Source organism: Thamnophis sirtalis, unplaced genomic scaffold (assembly GCF_051295495.1).
Source record: "Thamnophis sirtalis isolate CommonGarterSnake01/CBP01778 unplaced genomic scaffold, rThaSir2_p1.2 scaffold_13, whole genome shotgun sequence".
NCBI lineage: Eukaryota > Metazoa > Chordata > Lepidosauria > Squamata > Natricidae > Thamnophis > Thamnophis sirtalis.
In genome coordinates, this window is record NW_028261393.1 from 27,534,821 (window position 1) to 27,558,782 (window position 23,962).

At 44.4% G+C, this 23,962-nt stretch overlaps 1 protein-coding gene across 2 annotated transcripts in view; it reads left to right on the forward strand.

Moving 5' to 3' along the window:
• Window positions 1-1,901: 1,901 nt before the first annotated feature.
• Window positions 1,902-23,962, forward strand: part of KHDRBS1 (KH RNA binding domain containing, signal transduction associated 1) — a 39,417-nt gene continuing 17,356 nt past the window's right edge. For both annotated transcript variants that reach the window (XM_087727755.1, XM_014061770.2), the window contains exons 1-4: window positions 1,902-2,445; window positions 10,888-11,012; window positions 12,062-12,178; window positions 13,127-13,273. In XM_087727755.1, the coding sequence (XP_087583881.1) occupies window positions 2,103-2,445; window positions 10,888-11,012; window positions 12,062-12,178; window positions 13,127-13,273 (732 nt within the window). In that variant the 5' untranslated portion in view covers window positions 1,902-2,102. The remainder of the gene's footprint in view (window positions 2,446-10,887; window positions 11,013-12,061; window positions 12,179-13,126; window positions 13,274-23,962) is intronic.

The window sequence follows — 23,962 nt, forward strand, 5'->3', positions numbered from 1 at the left end:
GACTGGCCCACGGTACCTTGGCGGTGAGAGTGCACCCCCCCACGGCCCATTTTCAGCCTCCAGCATAACTTTGCTGGCCAAAAACGGCAGGGTGCTACAGGAGGAGTCTGTCCCATTTTCCTGCTCCCACAGGCCCGCAGAGAAAATCCAGTTTGACACCCCTGATCTAAAAGGAGGGTGTTAGGGAAAAATACTTATCAGATTGGATGAGAAACCTCAAGGAAATCCCCAGCTGAAAACTAGACAGAAAAGATTTAAGAACACTCTAAAAGAAAGCTACTGCATATCACATCCATACAACAAATGCAGCCTTGCCTGCACAAGCCAAATGTGCTTGCCAGGAAGAACTTCTTACGAGGATCATTAAAAGTCCCCCCAAGGCTTCCTAGCCTGTGAACCACAGCCTACTCCCGGGCCACAGGCTAATTGCCACTGGGCTGCACAAGGGGCCAGTGAGTGTGCACACCTCTGCGTGCGCACACGGCCTCACTTGCGTCATTGCAGGCACTCGCATCCACTCTCGCAAATGTTGCGAATGTCACATGCACATGCGCTTGCCCCTCCCACAAAATCATCCCCTCTTCTTTCCCCCCTCCCTCACCAGAATTGGGGAACTCTGCTGTAGCCAAAAGAGGTTACAGGGAAATAGCCCAGATGGCTCCGATACTTTGGGAAATCCACCCCCCCCTTCCAGGACATTTTAAATATCAGCCAAGATGGCCCTCTTGTGCCAAGCTTTTAACAGGTAGTCTACAAGTTATGACAGCAATTGGGACCCAGTTTACTTCCACTAAGCAATGTGGTCATATTATTTGCTGTTTAATAAAGATACTAGCATTTTAGCATAGCACCCATGCCTCCTTTTGAAGTTCAGGAAACCATGTTTTTCTTTTAGCCAAAACTATGTACTTCATGGTGCAAAAATAAATGACATTACGGTATACCACTAGCCTATCAAGCAGACGGAAATAAATTTAGCTTTTTTTTATTTTCATACAAAGAATCATAAGTATACCATTACATCTTAACCAGCATTATTTTGTATTGTCCAATATTGTATCAATTCCTCTTACCATCCACCCACAACTCTCATTTGCTCTTTCTTCTGCTTTCCATACACCATATTATATCCTATTCCACCACCGCCTTGCTTCCTCTCCCTCTCCTCTTCCCTACCTCCTTCCTTCCCTCTACCGTCCCTCTCTTCTCTATTTCCTCTTCTTTTTTAAAAAAATAAATTTTAAAGTTTTTCCACATCTTTAAGCCTCCATTATACTTTTTATTCGTATGTGTATATCTTTATATATCTATATCTCTATTTTCACGTAGTTTTCATATACTCATATGGTTAACATACTTATATTTCTTCTATACATATTACTCTTTCAATGTACTTATTTCTATACATCTTATATCCTTCTATGTTCATATATTTCTTATATATTTCTCTCCCCTACTTTTTTCCTCCCTTTTGCTTCCTTCTCTCCCTCCTTTCCTCTCCCTTTCTCTCCCCCACTTAGATAAATTTAGCTTTCTCAAAGGAAGCTTAAAAGGCCCGTCTCTGCACTACATCTCTGCAATGCTCTGCAATGTCTCATTTATCCCGAATAACATTCCCAAAGCATCATTTGTGTTTTTCCTTGCAACGAGAACAAGGACAATCCCGATCTCGCCCGATTCCGCCTCCTCACAAGACCGGAGAGGCTACCAGAAGGCAACCATGTGCTCCACCCCGACAAAGAGATCTCGCTAGGCCCTGGTGCGCATGTGCGCGGAGAAAAAGAGGCGTCGCCCTCCAGCTAAGACGGCGCCTGCGCGCCTGGGTCTGGAGTTGGGGGTTGTCTCGCTTTTCGGCCAAGTGGCCCTCGGGTGCGCCTGCGCGGAGGGTGCCTCGGCGAGTCCTGCGCAAGCGCAATCGGGCGTTGACTCGAGGAGCGGTTGGCGGCGGCCGTAGTTGGCGCGCGGCGGAGAGAAAGGCCGGAAGCTTAAGCACGGGAGCCGCGTCCCCCTCCTCTTTCCGCTTCCCGCCCCGGTGGCCCCGGAGCTCCGTCGGCGTGGCAACCCTGTTCCCTCGCGCGCCTTTGCCGCTCCTTCGGCCGCGGATGCAGCGCCGCGAGGACCTCGCCGCCGCCGCGGCTCGCCTGGGCCGGCCGCCGGGCCCCGCCGGGGTGGCCCGGCTCCAGTCGCCTCAGGCGGCGGCTTCCCCGAGGCGGCCGGCCCGAGGCGGCGGCGGGGGAGCGCGCGGGCCTCAGCCGCCGCCGCTCTTGCCGCCTTCGGCCACCAGCTCGGCCCCGCCGGCGCCCAGCGCGGCTCCCACCCCGCTGATGCCCGGCGCCGTCTCCGCGGCCAAGGCGGAGCCCGAGAACAAGTACTTGCCCGAGCTGATGGCCGAGAAGGACAGCCTGGACCCCTCCTTCACCCACGCCATGCAGCTGCTGCAAGCAGGTAAAAGCGGCGCCAGGCTTCTCTCCCTCGGGCGGAGATGCCTCGGGGGTGGGCGGGCCCCGGCTTCATCCCTTTGAGGCCGTCAAGAAGAGATTGGACTGCCATTGGCCAGAAATAATGGGGTAGGGTCTCCTGCCTGACCAGGGGGTTGGACTAGATGACCTTCAGAGGTCCCTTCCAGCTATTGTTTTAGGTTCTATGTCTCCTGTTGGGGGGGTTGGACTAGATGACCTTCAAATATCCCTTCCAACTATTGTTTCACGTTCTATGTCTCCTGCTTGAGGGGGGTGGGGATTGGACTAGATGACCTTACAAGGTCCCTTCCCACTATTGTTAATCTGATCTGATGTGATCTTCCCCCCTTTGGAGGGGGGGAAATCTGGAGATTTTTCTCCATCGTCCAGGTTGTGGAGAAAAAAAGTTTCTTTGACTATATTGTGAATGGGCAATTTTTTCAACTGCCTTTCTTCCCTTAGAGCAGAGGTCTTCAAACTTGGCAACTTTAATAAAGATCTTCATATTCTCCTAAAGGAGCCATCACCACCTTCTAAGGCCAAGGTTACCAAACTTGGCAACTGTTAAGACTGATGGACTTCAACTCCCAGAATTCTCCAGCTCAGCTATGCTTGCTGGAGAATTCTGGGAGTTGAAGTCTACCAATCTTAAAGTTGCCAGGTTTGTAAATCCTTAAAAGAAGGGGATGACTCCTTTCGGAGAATATGAAGATGTTAGAGTTGATCTGTTACAATATTTCCATGTGGGTGGCCTCTCTTTCATTTGGAAACGGGATCCCCAGGCCATAGGGTCTTCCTCTCCCCGCATTTCCTTTGTGCTTTCCCAGCATGTAATTTCTTTGGACCTTTTAGCTCCATGGTTGGAAGGAGGATTCCAGAGTCGTCATCGTCAAGGGGTTGGGGACAGGCGTGGTATGGAGAGCAGGACTCTCTCCTCCATTCCCTTTCTGGTCAGGCTATCTGAAAGTGATTTAAGAGGGCAGATCTCAGTTAATAAAACTGAATCCTCCGCCTGGCCCTTTCCCTTTTCAGAAAGATTTAGCCTTGGGCTGGCTTGAAAGTATGACAGATCATGCAAGGCATTTTGTACCTCTTTTGACAATATTGCTTTCTTAAAGCACCAGTGCCAATACAGATAGTGGTGTAGCTATAGTTGTGACATGCTAAGCAGATATTTTATCTGTTTGTTTATATACATGAATTATTTTCCTATGGGTAGGAAAAGTAGTTCTTTTTCACACATACATACCATGTGAAAATATTAAATACCTGTCAATGTGGTTTTAACATCAAAGATTCTTTTGTAGTTAGGAACAGCAATCAACAACTTAGATTAAGTTAATTCTGGGTTGCTTATTTTTTTCTCTGTGCTTGATGCCTGAGATTCTTATGAAAATGAGTGTTTTAAATAATAAAGTTCTGATTAAAATCCATTTGCTGATTATTTACAACACTGTATTCAATGAACATAAGTTTGGAAGTATTGTGACTCAAGTTTGCATACTAAAATTTAGGCTGCATGTTTTGGTCATCAAATGTTTGGGCTTCCAGCCTTCAAATGTAATAAAGTATACTTGAACAAACCTCTGTTTGTGTGTTACAATGTAAGTTTTTGTGGAGTAGTTCACAAACGGATTTAGCAAAAGTCTGGTATCAAAAAGTATCAAATTATGTATAATGACAATTTCAGCACTTCTATACCTATAGTGATCACAGAAGATTTTAATGAGTATTTTTCTGCACTCAAAAAACAAAAAATATTCAGCACTGTAACCTTATGGTGCATCCAAAACTCTGTTTGTGGTAATAGGTTAATCCAGCTATTTTTCCAGAAAATCTTTACAACTGCTTCCATTACCAGATACTGACTTTAATCTCTTCCAAACTGCTTTGCTAAAACCTTCCCACCTAAGTAGGATTGTACTGCAGATTTACTTAGGTGGTTTTGTAAATACAGCTAATGAGTTGATGTAGATGAAGAATGTCTTTTGTTCCTTTGACTATATTGTGAATAGGCTATTTTTAACTGCCTTTCTTTCCTTAGAAGAAGGCTACGACTCCTTTTGAAGAATATTAAGGTCTTAGTTTGATTTGTTACAATATTTCCATGCTGATTCCCTCTCTTTCAGTTGGAAATGGGATCTAGGCCATAGAGTCTTTCTCTCCTGCATTTCCTTTGTGATTTTCCAGCATGGAATTTCTTTTGGAGCACTGCCATGGAAAGATGTTTTTACCTGTTTTTTTCCCCAACACACTGTAATAGCAGTGGATCTGTTCTGAAGAATTATAATAGTAACTCTAACCATTGGTACAGAAAAGCTGATGCTAATTATTTGTAAAACATTGATTTAAAAAGACAAAACTAAGAATTCCTTTATGTTTTAGAGAACATAATTTCAAAGGAGATTTTTCAGCATACCCTCTTCTCCTGCAGAGACAGACAGCTTTGTAGTCTGTCTTTGCCATTGGTATGCATATCTGCATCAATCCTTGTTTCATGCTTCTGGAACCAACCAGAGTGGAAATGGCAGTCTTTGTCTCACTAGCACCCCCTTCCCCATTTTAATAGGATCTAATCGCAACAGTGCAGCTGTTGTGCTTTCAGGATCTTCTTACATCAAGTGAGTCTAACTGGCTGGAAATTAGCGCTGTAGTCAGAACAAAGAACCAGCATGTGTTACTTGCTTTGCTTTTCTTCTCTCAAGGTAGAAGTGTTCTTGCTCTGAGAACCAAGAAAACTACATGGAAATGAAATTTATTTCCTTTTCCAAACAAGTTGAAAGATCTGTAGTTTAATTTTGCTGGATGGCATGCTATTTATTTATTTTCAGTTTACAGTATGTTCTTACCGATGAGAAGCGTTTTACATATTCTTTTAATACAGGGTTTAGGGAGGAAGTCAATTACTTCACAGCACTAAATTCCATTTGCTGAAACATAGATAGAAAACAATTGAAGAACTTATCCTAAATTATTGATTTCTACAATTAACTTCTGGACAATTATCCCTTTTCTATCAGTTGCTTGTTGTTCCCTGTTGTCTTCTGGGTTGCTAGACTGCAGAATATAACAATGTCAGAATAATTCCCATCTCTAAGTTTCATGTCCGCTTTAAGGCTTGTTGCTTTTGACACATTTATTCCTTTCTGAAGAATTGGAAATGAGTGCTTACTTTTCAGAAAGCCTTCTTTATGTAAAAACACCAACTTTTGATGCTTAGGGAAAGCAATACTTGTAAGGGCAAAGTCGTTTATTCCTCAAAGGAATAAATGTTTCAAAGGCAACAAGCCTTAAAGTGGAAAGTTAAATTCTGCCAGTTAAATTCCATTTCCACCAATAATAGAGAGCCTTGCTGGCTGAGTATAGTTTTACCTTGTTTTATCCTGTTTATTTGGCAATATCAAACAGGCTTTTCAACTCTTTATTTCCTTGTGACCCTGTTTTTGGACTTTGCCCTCTCTTTGAATGTTTTCTGCCCAAATGTATCCCTGTATGTAAGATCCACATCAAGAGAGGGCAGCTTACCCAGCCACTGGGCTGAATTGGTAAACATGTATGTCAGGAAATGGATGCTTCTCTTTCTTTCTTCTTTCATACATTAATTGTACAGTACTTTTCTCTTTGATAAATAGTTCCCACTACCAGTTCCTGTACACCAGGGACAAGCAAAAACCCCATCCGTGGGATGCAGGCAGCATACAAAATTTTGCCTTCAGAAATCATGGGCACTCCATCACTGGAAGTTTTCGGGAAGAGACTAGACCTGTGATGGCGAACCTATGGCATGCATATCAGAGGGGGCACACAGAGCCCTCTCTGTGTGCACGTACCGTTGCCTCAGCTCAGCTTTCTGAAGCCCCCAGCTTTCTGACGTGCACACGTGCACCGGCCAACTGGTTGTTGAGTTTCCAAGGGGCACATGCATGCCGACAAGCTGGTCATCGGGTTTCCGAGGTGCACATGCACAACGGCTAGCTGGTCGTTGGGTTTCTGGCTTTGTGCCAAATAGGTTCGCCATCCCTGGACTAGACAGTCATTTGTCTGAAATGATATAAGTTCTCCTGCTTGAGCAGGGGGCTGGATTCGAAGGTCCCTTCTAGCTCTGTTCTCTTCTGTTCTTCTCTAACACCACACCTTCTCTGGGGGAAAAATCTTTCTCCCTGGAACCAGTTCCCGGTGTGCAAAAGTTTGGGGGCAGCTGCTGTATAGCAACTAATATTTAAAGCAACTTCTGCTAATACTATTGAAGGGTTTTTAAAAGATTAATTGCTATGTGATTTTTTTTTTCATGGGGAAACTGGGACAGTGTAGAGACGGGTTTTCTGTTGCGGGCATATTTACCAGGCTCCCCCTCCATAGCATTTAGGGTTAAAAATAGCCCTATTACATCAACAGAGGCTATATTAAAGAATTGCTGATGGTTGAACACAGAAGGTTTTCCCTTTTCTAGCTGAGTTGAGATGTGAAATTTGTAGGAAAAAATGGTAGCCTTGCTTATTTCTGAAAAATTGTAAATAAGGGCTTATTTTTTATTTACTTGATGCTTTTTATTTATTTCATTTCATTTATCCCTCAGAGGAACCCGTCTTTGACCTTGAGCTCTCTTGTTGACTTTGGTAAAAGTTGCTTTTCTTTTAGGCATCAGAATGCAAAAATGTGAACAACATTTTTATTATTACAGTGATTAGAAGCAAAAAAAAAAAAAATCCCTTGTTTTGTTTGCTTAGGCTAACAAAGTTCGTTTAAAGCATTTAGCACTTAAAGGAATTCCTCCTCTTCACCTTTTTTGAATCCCAGAAATTCCAGAAAAAGATAAAGCTGTGCAAAGGAGCCAAAATGAAGCATTTGGTTGAAAAATAGGGCTTTAAAACTCAACATGCTGTAGTACATGTTGTGTATTATATATAGTTAAGCAAATTAAAATTGAATTCTTATAAATTCTTAATACATTAGTAAGGATATGGCTCATTCAAATATGCATTAGAATTTAATATACGAGCTATGAGGTTTTGATCCAATCAAAATTCTTGTTATCTATACCAGAGGTTCCCAAACTTTGCAACTTTAAGACTTGTGGACTTCAACTCCCAGAATTCTCCAGCCAGCTATTCCCAGAGAATTCTGGAAGCTGAAATCCACAAGTCTTTGGGGACCTCTGATCTATACAATGTACCCTTCCCCTCTATTTTTCCTCCTTAATTTCCTTTAGATTCCAGTCTCCCAGTTCATAGATTGTTTTTTCAGATTACTTATCTGTAGATAATTCTGATTTAGTTTGTGTCTTGCATATCAGTGGGACAACTACTCAAAATCTGCTGGTTGAATAGCTTTTATGTATAATCTTCCTGGGGAATGGATAATGGACTATGAGAAAGGATGTTTTTATTACCACAGGCAGATTCGGAGGTTCTCTGATGCCTAACTGGTGAAAACTATTCTGTCAGACCTTCTGCCTAGCTGGATAAATTTTGCTTGTATATAATTTTTATCTGCTCAACATTTTTCCTCTCATATGCTTTTTTCCCTAAGCATTGTTGCTTTATTGTGATGTGGTTTAAGCCACTTTGAATGATGGGTAGGTGTTGGAAGATATATACAGTACTTCAGCATATAAATCAATAAATGTAGATCCAGGCTTATCTCCAATTTTATTTTCCCTGAATATAATTACAATGATAGATAAATTGACAGCTTCCCTCACAAACTCTGGACTTCAAGTTCTCTAAGGAGCTTTGCCATCATACCAAATAACAGCAAAAATCAATACAAATATTTTCATAAGCTGTCTCATGTCAAAGGGTCAGGTTTACTATAAAATTTAAACTATTTATAAATCTATTGAATCAAGGGGTTTTATGAGCCAAACTTTAGCAAGCTTTGAAAGCACAGTAACATAAATAAAAAAGTATTATTGCAAAACAAAATCCAAATTAAAAAACTTACCAACGCTCCCATGCGATCTCAAATATATTTACTAAAGATCTGTGCAAAGCTTTCAAAACAGGTGCTTGGAGTGCTAATCATTTAAGGCTTTTTCATTATTTGCAACACTCAGAGCTACTTTGGAAGCTGATTCTAACTGTCTCCATGTTTATGTGCACACAAAGCCACTTTGTTTCACACTAATGCTAAGTGAATACACTTTTTTTGTATGCATGTAATCCCATTATATTTCTTTGAAATGATTCACAGTTGGCTGTTAGGATTTGCTCAATCTAGCAAATAGTTTTTATTTCTTTCATTAGCACTGGTGTCTAGAAGTTTCTAGTCTTTTCTACTGGCTATGTGAATGCTTTGCATGACAGCCATATATATTCTAGAGTGAGTGAATAGGACTTGAAATATAGCAGTGAATGTTTTATTCTTTCAAACAACAAACAGAATATTGTACCTTTTTTGAAAAAAATATTGATTTTAAACGTGTTTTTAGTAATACATTAAAGATTGGATTCGAATTTTTTTGTTCTTGGCAAAACATGTCAGTGCAATATTTTCCTTATTTGGGTGTTTTCTTCAACCAATACTTCATGTCCTCAACATCTCTTAAATTAACAATTTACAAATTGTTGATTCAAACCACTGATAACACAGTTTTGATTTTTTTAGCTAAAAGTACATCATGGTGTGTGAATATTCATATGGAATATTTGTTAAATAAAATTTCCATCATCCAACAGGCATCAACAATCAATCAATCAATCAATCAATTCATTCATTCATTCATTTCCTGCTCAATTCAATATGGTAAACTTATATAAAAGTCTTCCCTCCTCCTATTTCCCCCATAACAACCCCATGAGGGTTCTCACCCAGTGGTTTTCATGCTTAAGTCAGGACTAGAACTCATGGTCTCCTGGCTTTTAGCCTGGTGCCTTAACCATTAAACCAAATTAGCTCTCTGGTCTCTTATTCCTTGGCTGTTTCTATGGTAAACCCAGCTTTAATACTGATGATTTATCTTTCCATGCAGGGCTTTAATGTGCTTTGGAAGATCTTGAGCATTACTGCTAGCAGGCAAAATTAAGACTACTGTATTATGTGGTCATTTGCACTCTGTTAAATCTCCTTTCTTTGAAATTGGTATAATTGTCCACTGTCATTCTCTAGTTTTTCCAGCATATTTTAGTTAGAACATTTATTATGCCTCCTTCTGTTTTTTGCTACGTTATATTTCTGTAGATATTCCATCAATTCTTATAGCCTTTCACTTGGTAATGATTACTGATTACTGATCTAACCATGTTCTGGTACTAGTTTATGTGTTAGCAAATCATTGGTGACTCTTAGCAGCCTACATAGTAGCAATCATTTCTGTCTCCAGCCAAAACAGCATATCTTGCTTGCAAGTCCTGCCTATTTCAGATTGGTCTTTTTTTCTACATTGGTGGTTGGATAAGTTTGGATGCCCATCACATTAAAATGTTGTCTACAAAGTCTAGTTGATATTTTGGTTACTTTGTGCCCATTAGTGTTTGCTATATGTTTCCTTATTATAAAAACAATTCCTTTTTTGTTTTTCATGTCCTGAGTGGTAACCAGTAGGTTCATACTGGCTGAAAATATCTACTTCCAGTTCTCTTTGATTTTGATAAATAACGTTGACAAGTTATTTATGTATAGTTGAGTCACATTTACTATGATCAGCTTTCTCATGTTGCTCCTTCCATTGCATGTCCTGCTTTAATTCTATCTTTACATCTTCAGATTTTCTTTTCTTCATGGCATCCTCGGTAAGTAGTTGTTCCAAGGACTTTAATCTAGCCACATCTTATAACGCCATTAATATTCCAAAAGTTCCTGCGATCTTCCTCAATCGTGTGTTGAATGCCTTCCCACCTGAGGGGGCCATCATCTGGCTCAGTATCATCAGCCATTTCATCTTGTCTGCCTGTGTCCTTTTTTGATAAATGGAAGAATTGGTGTATCATTATATTTTTTAAGTGTAATGAAATGCTATTGTCACCAAAAAGTTAATCGCACTTTAGCATCTTTCTTTATGCTGCCTAGGCATCCCTTTGCTTTAGTTGGGCAGCCAAGGTGACCTTCCTATCTTGGATGGCACTGCTGAGAATATATGTACTTCACTCATCCTTAATATGAATTATGTATTTTTTCATAATTGCATTAGGGGTATCAAGTGAAATTAAGAAGGATTTACTAAGTTTCTTTGTTGGATGGAATTTCTCTGGTAAAAATGTATTACCTAATGCCAGATAACACTTATTTTGAGAAATGATGTATCCTTTAAGCCATGGTTGTCTAACTAACCTTTTGGCTCATCTGAGCCATATTGAATGAAGAGGAATTGTCTTGGGAAGCATATAAAATATATAATGCAGCTAATGCATATAAATAACATTTTTTTTGTAAATCATGCATTTCATTTAGATAATAGAAGTCAACTGACAACTGGTTTGTCTTTTTTTAGAAATCGACAAAATTCAAAAAGGTGAATCAAAGAAGGATGAAGAAGAGACCTACCTGGACTTGTTTTCTCATAAAAACATGAAATTGAAGGAACGAGTTCTTATACCGGTCAAGCAGTATCCTAAGGTGAGATACCTTTAACATCTGGAAAAGGATTACCTTCACTTTAGACTCACTTTCAAATTACAAAACTGTAACAGTTTTATTAGCATAAAACTCTTGGGAACCAGATATTTCTCAGATATGTTGGACTGTCAATCTATATTTGCCACAATTGTAAAGGGAAAGTGAAGCCTCAGAAATTAAATTTCAAAGGTAGAAAAAAAAGTGGGCAGAGGATTAGGGAAGGAGGCTGGGATCAGCATCCATTCCTGCAGTGACCTGAATATATGACTGGTAAAATCCAGTAAGGGCAAGTGTCTGAAAGGATGAAAAGAAGAGAGAATGGCAATCCAAAATACGCATAGGCTAGAAGGGAAAAAAGCAAATGGGCACCAAAATAATGGAGATGGAAGAAAATATGGGTAACCAGGAAAAAGTGATGAAGATGGTATGAAAGATACGAGGCATGTAATTTTTCAATATGTAACTCACAAGCAAATGCTACCGTTACTGATCATCTAATTGTGACCTGAACCTGAGTTTGGTTCTATTCTTTTACATCTTAATATAGGTTTGGTAGGGAAAATAAATAATGCAGCAGATGGTAATTTGGAAGGTAATTTAATAAGTAAAGAACCGCTGTGGCACATTGGTTAGAATGCAGTACTGCAGGCTACTTTTGTTGACTACCGGCTGCCAGCTGCCAAGAGTTTGATTCTCACTGGGTCAAGGTTGACTCAGCCTTCCATCCTTCCAAGGTCAGTAAAATGAGGACCCAGATTGTTGGGGGCATTATGCTGAGTCTGTAAACCCCTTAGAGAGGGATATAAAGCACTATGAAGCGGTATACAAGTGCTATTGCTGAATGATGTGCTCAGAATTGAAGCAGAACTATAATGTAATAATGAAGTTACTCTGCAGAATTGTCTTGTTGCTTTGCAGTCCATACCAAAATTCAGAATGTTTGTTTTCCTTTTTGGTTGGAATACTGAAGTCAGCACAGTTGCTACTTAAATAAGAACGTTCTGCTGCCCACTGTCATGTCAACTGAGGAAAGTTATCTTTTCTTTCAGTTCAATTTTGTTGGGAAGATACTGGGCCCCCAAGGCAACACCATCAAGCGATTACAGGAGGAAACTGGAGCAAAGATTTCTGTCCTAGGGAAGGGATCAATGAGAGACAAGGCAAAGGTAGGACTCCCTGGACAAAATTTGGAGCATCTACTGCAGCATTTACTATCTGTCCCCTTTTGTTACCTGCAGATTGACACAATAGCTGAAAACTAAAGGTACTTCCTGAAGTTAAGTGAATCGTCTTGAGAAAGTTCTACTCTCAGCCGCAACTTTGTACTGTGACTAAGCTCTGAACTGATGTTCATTCCTCAATGGCTTTCCTGGATTCATACCTCATTAAAATATTTTTCTGTCTGCACATTGCATGTTGCAGGGTCTACAAATGGATTAGCGGATTATAAAATGCTTGTTTGGATAAATAGTTTCTGAATTTTTGTTTCCACAGAAATTAAGAAAATGGGTTATAATTTCAAGATGGTTGCCTCCAAATCCTCAGGCAGCCCCAATATTTTACAATACCACAAGTGATCTGGGCAATAATCCTATTCAGGCTTTTACTACCAATGGACATGAAACACATGAAGTGGCCACTAGGAATATGGAAGGATTAACCTCACCCCCTCAATGCCACCTACCTCCCCTACCCCCAAAATACATAATTAGTATCAGTCTGAAGTAGGATCTTATCCTTGCAGAAGGCATCCAAATTAATTAGGATTCCTGTCTCAATAAATTCTCTGTTCTGGCTGCCAGTTTGTAATTATCAAGAGTGAGGCCACCAGGCATATCAGTATTACAGAAATGAGAAGAACTGAAAAGATTCAAAGATTATCATCTTTCTAGCTGTACTGCATTTAACCTTCAAGGATCTCTTTTGACCTCTAGTAGCCTTGCAATGAGAAAATAACGATGGCCAAATTCTGTCACTTTAATTTTAAGAGATAGTACAGTCCTAATTCTTCAGAGTAGCATAAGTCTTTATCTTGTGCTTGATGGATAAACATTAAGAAAGGCGTCTAGGAAAGGAGTATAATTAAATAAATTATAATTTATTTTTGTCTTCAGGAAGAAGAATTGCGCAAAGGAGGTGATCCAAAGTATGCTCACTTAAACATGGATCTGCATGTTTTCATTGAGGTCTTTGGCCCTCCTTGTGAGGCTTATGCTCTTATGGCCCATGCTATGGAAGAAGTCAAGAAGTTTCTCGTTCCGGTATGTAACAGTTACTACTCCCCCTCCAAATGCATAAAGACATATTGGTACATATGACCACAATGGGCTTACGACACCACTTTCTATTCTATCATTGAGTCACCAAAATTATTTAAGCAAAACATCACCTGACTATCACTTGCAATTTTATTTTTTGTGTTCTCCATTAATTTTGTTTGTCAGAAGCCAATTGTGACAATCAAAGGACACTGCAACATAAATGTCATAAATCTGAGGATTGGTCACATCATAAGTTTGAACCGCTGCTAATGAGGCAGTCAGTAAGCGAGAGCTACCTGTATTTGCTATCTTAGTTTTCTATGTCTGTTCAATCTTGGGAATTAATTGGAGTTAGCCCAGCTGTTTTTCCTTCAGACATTTTTTAGAAAAATGGCCTCTGGGCATCCAAAGACACAAGAATTTGAAATGTTTTGGGGAAAAAAATTGTTGAATTCCAGAATTAACATATCAGTAGTAAACGTCTTAATGAAATACAGTAATTCAGAATGTTTGAATCATAGACCAGGAAATATCAGAGCTGTAGGTTGACAGGGAAGGGGGAAAAATCATAGAAAAAAGGAATGGTGAAACATTTCTGGGTTGTTGTCCTGAAGGACAGTTGATGTGTCTCTTCTAAAGATTCAGTTCCTCATTACGAAGTACAATCTTACTTTGGAAGTGTTGGTGACTTACCAACAAAGGATCCTGGAAGAAGTAGACTGTCTGGTTTTCCAGTGGAAGAGAGGGAATGGTCATGTGTGGGTATTCTCAAAGCCTGATTGGTCCAAGACTGAGAGTAAAACAAATGCTCCTTCCTGCCTTTCTAGCCCAGTTTCCTCTCAGTCTCTTGATCCAAGCACTGCTTGAGTTTGTGAGTAGAGAGTTAGTGATATTTTTCCTATTTGATTCAATTGGCTTACTATATTCAGTTTAATTGGACATTTTAAATTGACTTAAATTTACTTGAAATTCCATTTGTAGCTGCGGCCCAGGGGTCAGTCTTTTCTGCCTCCGGCGGTGGGGAGGGCCCTGTGGGGCATTCTGAACCTCCCATCCGCAGGCCCGGAGCCTCAGGCCTATCCCCGGGGGCTGCGGGGGTGCAGTGCTCCAGCGCAGCTGTCACAGGGAGCCTGGTTTCATCGGTGAGGCCGGCAGGAGGCTCTGATAGTGTCACGAGGCGCCCACGAGGTTTGCGGAGCTGCCACTTGCATTCGGGTGGCTTCCGCGTGCTCCGCCTGAGAGGCCAGCGCAGTCTCAGCTTTGGGGGGGGTTGAGCCTTGTGCTGCCCCCCCCCCCCTCCGGATTGTGAAGTACACCCCTGGAGAGTCGGGTGCGCCTGTTGCTGATGATTTAGGCCCCTGTTTTAGCCGCACCAGCCGTTGGGGAGCTTCGGCGGCCATTTTGGCTGCCACCATGTGCGCAAGGCCTTACATGCCTGCACGTTCTTTTGCGAGGCCCAGGCCGGGGGTGATCGGCCTAGCCCTCCTGCTCGTCGTTGAGGGCCCAGGCTCTGGTGGGGCCTACAGAGGCCCGCTATCCCTCCACGCCTTCCAGGTCACGTAAGTGGGGAGTATGGAGGAGGGATTGTCATTCCCCAGGGCCAGGCAGAAGGCCCATTGGGGGGAGGAGTGGGGCAGGGACCCAGACCTGTGGAGCCCCTCGTAAGGCCCTTGGCTACCCAGCGCCCCTCTAGGGCCTCCACGAGGGAGGAGGCCAGGTGGCACAAGGTGCTTGAGGAGACTTTCGCCAGGGCTGGGAGACAGGTCAAGTCTGATAGGCCTGTCTCAGCTAGCAGGTCCCATTCTGGGCATTCTTCGACTCGGGGTTTCAGCCCCTCTTCTTCCTCGGGCTCCCGGGCCAGATGCCGCAGTTATTCCGGGCGAAGGAGGTCTCCTTCCTCTTCCCCTGCAGTTGCCCCGAGTCTGGCAGGGGACAGGTATGCAGATCCCTTGGAGGGGACGTCTAGGGTGCCTCGTCCTTCGCGCAGGTTGGCGCCTCAGGGGTCTGGCACTTCTTATGGGGACATGGAGGATCTGGAACACCTTCCTGAAGGTATTAAACGGCTTATTTCTGCAGCCATTTTGCGGGGCATTGCCCAGAGGAACAGGAATTCCCATTCTTCTAGGTTGCAAGGGGGGCTGGGCCGACACCAGTATAGGGCTTCCTCCCCGTCCATGGTTAGCGAGACCTCAGTCATGGGGGAGGAGAATCCTCATGATATGGGTTTTTCAGAGGACGAGGATGCGCCCCCTCCCGATCCTCCATCTTCCTCGGGCCTGTTTGCCCCGGCCATGTTCAAGACTCCTGCACAAGGATTCTAAGATTGGGATGGGGGATCCTACTGTTCCTCCGTCCAGGGACCCAGACATGGCCATGTTTTCCAACACGGCTATGAACAAGGAGGAGATTCTTGCTCCCCCCTTGTTTATGGAGGTCCTGACCAACCAGTGGGCCCGCCCCTCCAATTTTTGTAATCCAAGAAGCAATGACCGTCGCTTCTACAATGTGGAGCAGACCTTTGCCCAGGCTATCCAGTTGCCCGTTATTGACACTCCCATTGCTACCTTGGTTTCTTCGTCCCCGGTGGTATCTGGGGACGCGGCGGATAAGTTAAAACCCGAGGATAAGTGCACTGAGCTTACTTTGAGGAAAAATTTCAATGCCACAGCATGGGCTATAAAGTCAGCAGCGGCGGCCTCTTATTTCAACCATACTACCGTCATGTGGCTGCACCAGCTCCAGGATCGCATCCCGATCCAGGATGAGCGGCTCCATCAGGATCTGACTAAAATCATTGCGGCCTCTCAATTCTCGGCGGATGCGACCCTGGATACAGTCAAGTTTGTGTCCAGTGCGTTGGCCACCTCGGTTACCCCACCGTCTCTTATGGCTTAGAAATTGGCAGATGGATAACAAGGCCAAGTGGAATCTAGCGGCTGCCACTTTGAAAGGTCCCAATCTCTTTGGGGAGGCTCTCGATCCTATTCTTGTTGAAAATAAGGACAAGAAAAAGGTCCTTCCATCCAACGCGAAAAACCTGAGACTCGGTCTCATCCTTATCGCAGACAATCTTATAGGGCTCCTGACTATGACCATCACCAACGTTTCTCCTCTTTCAGGTCTGACAGGCAGTATTCCAGGTCGTCCTACCAGGACAGGGGCAGGTTCCATCACCAATCACGACGGCCCTTTCGAGGTGGAGGCGGTCGCCCTTACTGCAGAGGGAAGTGACTTGAACCCGAGTCGTCCCATAGGCGGCCGTCTGCTTCTCTATGCAGATCGGTGGGACGAAATCATGTCAGACGCCTGGGTCAGGTCCACGGTTCGTCACGGTCTCAAGTTAGAATTTCTCTCTCCCCCCCCCCCCCGAATCTCTTCCGGTTAATTCCCTCCGTCTCGGAGCCTGGAGCGCCGCCGCCTTATGGATCAGGCCATAGAACACCTTCTCGACATTCAGGCGGTGGAGGTAGTTCCCCGAGGAGAAAAGGGGCTTGGCCACTACTCCAACCTGTTTGTGGTCCCAAAGAGTTCAGGGAGTTGGAGGGCAATTCTGGACCACAAGCGTCTGAACCGGTTCTTGGTTTACAGACGCTTCAAGATGTCCTCCCTGAAGTCTATCCTGCAGGGCATCCGGAAGGGGGATTTCTTGGCATCGATAGACCTGACAGAGGCCTACCTTCATATTTCAATTCTCCCAGTTCATTGCAGGTTTTTGAGATTTTCCCACGGGGAGCACCATTACCAGTAACGGGCTCTTCCCTTTGGGTTGGCCTCCGCCCCGCGTACGTTTACGAAGGTGCTGGCAGCACTGGCGGCTCATCTCTGCTCCATCCCGATAAGGCTCCAATGCTACCTAGACGATGTCTTAATTCAGGCGGGGTCCCTCCCCTGAGTGGTAGTGGACCTTCAGCTTACAATTCAGAGTCTTCAGGCCCTGGGCTTCTTTGTGAATTTTCCAAAGAGCCATCTGTCTCCGTCCACGCTCATTCTTCACCTGGGGATGGTCATAGACTCCATGTCGGGGGTGGTTCGGCTGTCTCCAGACCATCAGGCGAGTCTGCGGCTGTTAGCAAGAAGGGTGCACAAAAGTCGGTCAGTTTCGGTCTTCTCGTCACAGTTGTTGGGCAAGATGGTCTCTTGTATAGGGATAGTTCTGTGGGCCAGGCTCCATCTCCATCCCCTTCAGTGGGAACTCATCCCGTTCCAAAGGGGAAGGATGAGCAATTTTCTTCGGCTCCTCCGACTTCCGGCGGGGGTCAAGGTTTCTCTCAGGTGGTGGCTCTCCCTGGCCATTCGATGGGGTTGCTGCTTCTGAGAACCAGACAGGGTGACTGTGACCACAGATGTGAGTCTGTTCGGTTGGGGAGCTCTGATGGGCTCCCGCTTGGCACAGGGCATGTGGACGGCTTCAGATCTCCGACACAATATAAATTGGTTGGAACTGAAGGCTGCTCGCTTGGCCCTGCTGCACTTCCGGACCTTGGTGGAGGGCCGCCATGTGCTTCTCCTGATGGACAATGTGGCTGCCAAGGCCCACATAAATCGTATGGGGGGACTCACTCTCGGGCTCTCTGGCTAGAGGCCCTGCGTCTCAGTGCCTGGAGAGGCACCTGTCGTCTTTGGTGTTGGAACACATCTCCGGCCTGTCCAACCACCAGGCGGACTGGCTGAGTCGGGCGACTCTGGACAACGGCGAGTGGCAGCTTCACCCGTCCTAGGAGCTATGTCAGCGGTTTGGCACCCCACGAGTGGACCGAGGTGGTGCAGTGGTTAAATGCAGCACTGCAGGCTACTGCTAGATCAGCAGTTCAGCGGTTCAAATCTCACCGGCTCAGGGTTGACTCAGCCTTCCATCCTTCCGAGGTGGGTAAAATGAGGACCCAGATTGTTGGGGGCAATATGCTGACTCTCTGTAAACCGCTTAGAGAGGGCTGAAAGCCCTATGAAGCGGTATATAAGTCTACTGCTATTGCTATTGTTCTTTGCCACCCCAGCGAACGCGCAGTTGCCTCAATTCCTCACCCGTTTTCGATCCCGGGCGGCAGAGGGCACGGACACCCTCCGGAGCGGGTGGCCACAGGGTCTGCTCTATGCCTTCCCTCCCATTCTCCTCATTCCAGGGACCCTCAGGAAGGTGGTAGTAGAGAAGGCTCTGGTCATCGTGGTAGCCCCTATTGGCCCAGGAGACCCTGGTTCGCGGACTTAGTCCAACTGTCAGCGGCCCCCCCGTGGAGGATTCCACAGGAAGAGGTGGTCTTGCGCCAGGGGGTCCTGGTTCACCCAGATCCCCCGTGGCTCCATCTGACCGCCTTGCTCTTGAACGGCGGCTTATGAGGGGGGCGAACTTGTCTTCCGGGGTTATTCGTACCATTGAGGCATCTAGGCGCCCTTCAACGACCCGAATTTACAACTCCACATGGTGTGCTTTCGTTCGGTGGTGTTCCCCTCTTGGCATTGATCCTGCCAGGGACACTATCCCCAACGTCCTGGACTTTCTGCAGAGTGGCCTGGACGGGGATTTGTCTCACAACACTCTGCACCGTCAGGTGGCGGCTCTGTCTTCAATCTGGGGGGGGGGGGTCTTCTTCCCTTTCCCACGTTCCCTTGATCAAGCGTTTTTTCAAAGGGGCGGCTAATCTCCGGCCTCCTTCCATACACAGGGTTCCCTACATGGGATTTGCCCCTAGTTCTCAGGGTGTTGACGGGGTCTCCTTTCGAACCACTCCGGTCTGTTCACTTGCGATTCTTGTCCCTTAAGGTTTCCTTTCTGGTGGCCATCACTTCGGCCAGGCGTATTTCGGAGCTGGGCGCCCTTTCTTCCAAGGAGGAGCTTTGCCATTTTCATCAGGATAGGGTGGTCCTTCAGCCTGATCCTACCTTTCTTCCGAAAGTAAACACTCCCTTCCATAGAGCTCAGGAAATCATCCTGCCCGATTTCTGTCCAGTGCCCTGTAGCGATAGGGAGAGGCTCTGGCACCACCTTGACATGCATCGTGCCTTGCAGATTTATCTCTGTCAGATGGCGGGGGTCCGCAGGTCAGGGCTTTGTCTTTCCAACCTAGGACATTGGGGGCCAGGGTGTCCTCGGCTACCATTGGCCGTTGGTTGCGTCAGGCCAGCAGAGAAGTGACACATGGCTGGATCCAGAGGATAGTTAACACCTCTCTCCGGGAGGGATCTTTCCCGCTCCTTCTAAAGGATGCGGTGGTGAGACCCCTCCTGAAGAAGCCTTCTCTGGACCCAGCCATTTTAAGTAACTATTGTCCAGTCTCCAACCTCCCCTTTGTAGGGAAGGTTGTTGAGAAAGTGATGGCCTTTCAACTCCGGCGGTCCTTGGATGAAACCGATTATCTGGATTCCTTTCAGTCCGGCTTCAGGCCTGGTTACAGCACGGAAACTGCTTTGGTCGCACTGATCAATGATTTCTGGCGAGCCAGGGATAGGGGTCACTCCTCTATCCTAGTGCTCCTTGACCTCTCAGCGGCCTTCGATACCATCGACCATGGTATCCTTCTGCGACGGTTACGGGAGGTGGGAGTGGAAGGCACCGTTCTTCAGTGGTTGTCCTCCTACCTCTCGGACAGGTCGCAGTCGGTGTTGGTCAGAGGGCAGAGGTCGACCCCAAGGCCCCTCAATTATGGGGTGCCGCAGGGTTTGGTCCTGTCCCCCCTCCTTTTTAACATCTACATGAAGCCCCTGGGTGAGATCATACGACGGCACGGGATTAAATACCACCAATATGCGGACGACACGCAACTGTATCTGTCTGCCCCGTGCCAACTCAGTGAAGCGGTAGAAGTGATGTGCCAGTGCCTGGAGGCTGTTAGGGTCTGGATGAGAACGAACAAGCTTGCACTCAATCCCGAGTGGCTATTGATGTTCCCTCCCAAAGATGTTCCAGCTATTCCATCCCTTAGCCTGGGGGGTGAAATCATACGCCCCTCAGAGAGGGTTCGCAATTTGGGAGTCCTCCTGGATCCGCAACTGACGTTAGAACATCACTTGTCGGCTGTGACCAGGGGGGCCTTTGCCCAGGTTCGCCTGGTGCACCAATTGCGATCCTACCTGGACGGGGAGGCCCTTCGGATAGTCACTCATGCCCTCGTCACCTCAAGTCTGGATTACTGTAACACACTCTACATGGGGCTGCCCTTGAAGAGTGTTCGAAGACTTCCGTTAGTCCAGAACGCAGCCGCGCGAGCGATTGTGGGTGTACCTAGGTACACCCACGTTACACCTATCCTCCGCGAGCTGCACTGGCTGCCCATTGGTCTCCGGACACGCTTCAAGGTGCTAGTCGTTACTTTTAAAGCCCTACATGGCATCGGACCTGGCTACCTGAGAGAGCGCCTCCTGCCAATTACCTCCCAAAGACCGATTAGTCGCACAGACTAGGCCTCCTCCGGATTCCATCTGCTGGACAAAGAATGTTGGTCTTACCCGAACATGTCTTTTCAGGGGAAGAGAGGGAGTGGTCACGACCCGCCCTTTTTCGAGTGGGGCCAAGGGGAGGCCTTGGGGGGGTTCTCCCGGGGGTGTTTTTTGTTTGTTTGGTTGTATCTGTTGCAATTCCATTGTTCGCCTTCGAGGAAACTGGGCTAGAAAGGCAGGAAGGAGCATTTAAGAAGTTTTACTCAGTCTTGGACCAATCAGGCTTTGAGAATACCCACACGTGACCACTCCCTCTCTTCCCCTGAAAAGACACGTTAAGGTAAGACCAACCTTCTTTCCCTTGCTGTCTTTCCCTTGCTGTCAGGGTTCTGAGCTAGGGATGGGTGACTGAAACTGCATCACTCATTCTTATGAATGATTGCTTGATACTACACACACACACACCATGTTATTTCAGCTTCCTGGACCACTTTTTTGAGTGTTCTGACTTAGACTTCCTTAAAAAGCATGAAGAAGAGTCTTGGTCCCAGCACAACCTCTTTTATTTACACGACTCTGAATTCCTTTCATTCACAGCCAGCAAGGCTTAGCAAACAGTCTTTCAGAGGAAGATTTATCAACACGAACCTTATCTCACTTGAAGAACTGCCAGATAACTAGTTTCTAAATGCAGGGCAAGGCAACACTTGGAACAGAGTCTCTTAAAGTTACATGCAGAACTTTCCACTCCTGAAACGAATGAAGGAATGAATACTCCCCATTCGCTCCTCTTTTGTTTCCTATGGACCAATCACCTTCCACCTGTGATTTTACTCCCAAGTCAACCCTGCTTTCTTAGTTGTTCTTGTCTTCTGGCATCTCTGCGCATGTGCACATGGGAACAGGCTCCAGCTGTTCATCTGCCTCACTGCTGTCTAGCTCCCTCTTTGCCTCTGACGCAAAGCCCTCATCTGAGCTTTCCTCAGCCCCCAGGACTGGCCCATGTTCCTCCCCAACCTCCTCACTGTCCAACTCTGCTGCCAGCTCCGTTTGCTGCCAATGGGCCACAACAGTGAGATAAGTCCTGTTAGGTAGAGAGATGAAAAAAGAACCCTTGGCCACTCCTATCTAGTTAGTCAAATGTTCAGCACCTATATGAGATGGGTCATATTCCAATTCAAAATGGGGGATGCTGTTGATATCAAGTTGATGACCAAAGAAAAGTTCTGGTGGGCAACTGAATCAGGTTAAATCCCAGTAAAACAATGTTATTCATTTATAATTTTCCCAATTCCAACTTCATTCTTGATGGAATTGCTCTCTCCTAAAAGCCTACCAAAGGCTAGTGTGCCCGATATCTCCATTCCTGGAACAAGATGCTGTAATATCAGTCATTTCAATCTTTGTCATCTGACACTTGGATTAGTGTAATGTTCATTGTGAGCCTATTCAGTGTTGTGATTGAAAGTACCAGAACATAAACTCGGATGCCATGAGTTTAGTCTTGCCTTCGGCAGCTGAGTGACTTTGAGCCATTCCCTGTCTCAGTTCTTGGAAGAAGACAATGGCAAACCATTTCCAAAACTTTTGCCAAGAAAAGACACTAGGAGTTAACACTGACTCAAGGGCACAATCTACCCACCTTCCTCTGCCTATGCATAAATTACAAGTGGTTTGCAAGACAACTGCCTGCTTGTTGACTGGACCTGGCCATTGTTTGACAGAATAACCTCCCTTTCATAAGAACTGCCTTGATCACCAGTAGATTTTCTTTATGGTGCAGTCCTTATTATCTATGGGTCATCTTTTCCAATTGGGATCTCTGCTCTCTTTATTCTACCTGGCAAGGTGCACAGTTCTTTCTTCCAAGGTGTCAGGAGGATGGCGTTTTCTTGAATGCCAAGACTTGATGGAATAGAGAAAATAAAAGATAAAAATAACAGAGAAGGCTCTAAGTGAAGTAAGAAAAATATATAAAGATATAAAAAGTGGCTTTCAATATTCTTCACAGCAGTTGTAAATATAATTGTTTGTTTATATTAAATTTATATGCCATCCATTTCACAGTCAAGCTCTGGGTGCTTACAGTATCATGAAAAAATATAGGCTGTCAATTTTTCCAACCATTCCTCCACAGTGTATAGTGCAGAATCTTTTCATCTTTTCAAAATTTTTATGTTCTTTATTTATTCTTGCAAATCCGTCTTCCATTTCTTTTTAAAAAACATTTAAACTATTGGCAACCATTACGGTCACTTTCTTACAAAGTTCTTCAAATCTTTTCTGCAATACATTTTGTGAAATGCTCTAATCTGGAGATTTTCTCGTGAACCTGTTTTACTATATACCAACCTTGCAGCTTTTCTTGTTGCCGTTATGAGAAAGTTAAAGTACATCATTGTGGTGGAATGTAGTTTGGAACCTATCGGTTCTGTCAACAGTTAACTATAGTTATTTAGCGAATGGTTTAACCTGGCAAGATTCTACCTATAAGAACAATAAACTACTCAGAAGTTACTCCACATGTTGTTCTTGGGGCCTGACACTCATTTGCTGGAATGAAAATAAAAAGGAAGCATCTCCTTCTCTGGTTTGCTTTTCTCTCTCTTTAGTCCCAATTAGGCTATGTAGTTATTGTTACCCAGTCTGGCTTGTATTACCAGTATCTTATTTTGTAAAAGCTACTAATTATTTACTCTCCTTAAAAATAAATAATCAGCATCCTCAAAAAGATCTGGTCTGGGATGCAGCCTTTCTGGACATACAATGCAAAACCCTCATTTTTTAAAGTACATTTGCATATAATTTGCAATCTAAGATAGATATTCTGAATGGCCGGAAGAACAAAGCTGCTTGCAATTAAGAAATGGGAAATGCTATCTTAAAGGATTTTAATTTAAAAGCAAAATGCCTAACAAGATTGTGATTCAAGAAAGTTTTAAACAAATAAAGGAGACAGTACTTTTAAAAAATAGAAATGTATTTTTTGTAACAGAACGCCTTTGAAAATAATAAAATTAATCAGTTTTCTTCTTTTAAAAAAATGATACCAATACCAAAAACTACCACTTCCAGTTGAGCTCAGTTCCTGGTGACTTTATTGAAAGGTCTTTGTAAATTTATTTATTTATTTATTTATTTATTTATTTATTTATTTATTTATTCCATGTAATATATAAGCTATCTCAACAACAGACTGAGTACCCTACAATAATCAATATAAAGCAAATCGTAAAAACTTGATTTGGAGGCAGTATTCTAATTTAGTTTTTATTATTGCTTTAGTACTTTTAATAAAAATCATATTAGCAAATTAGG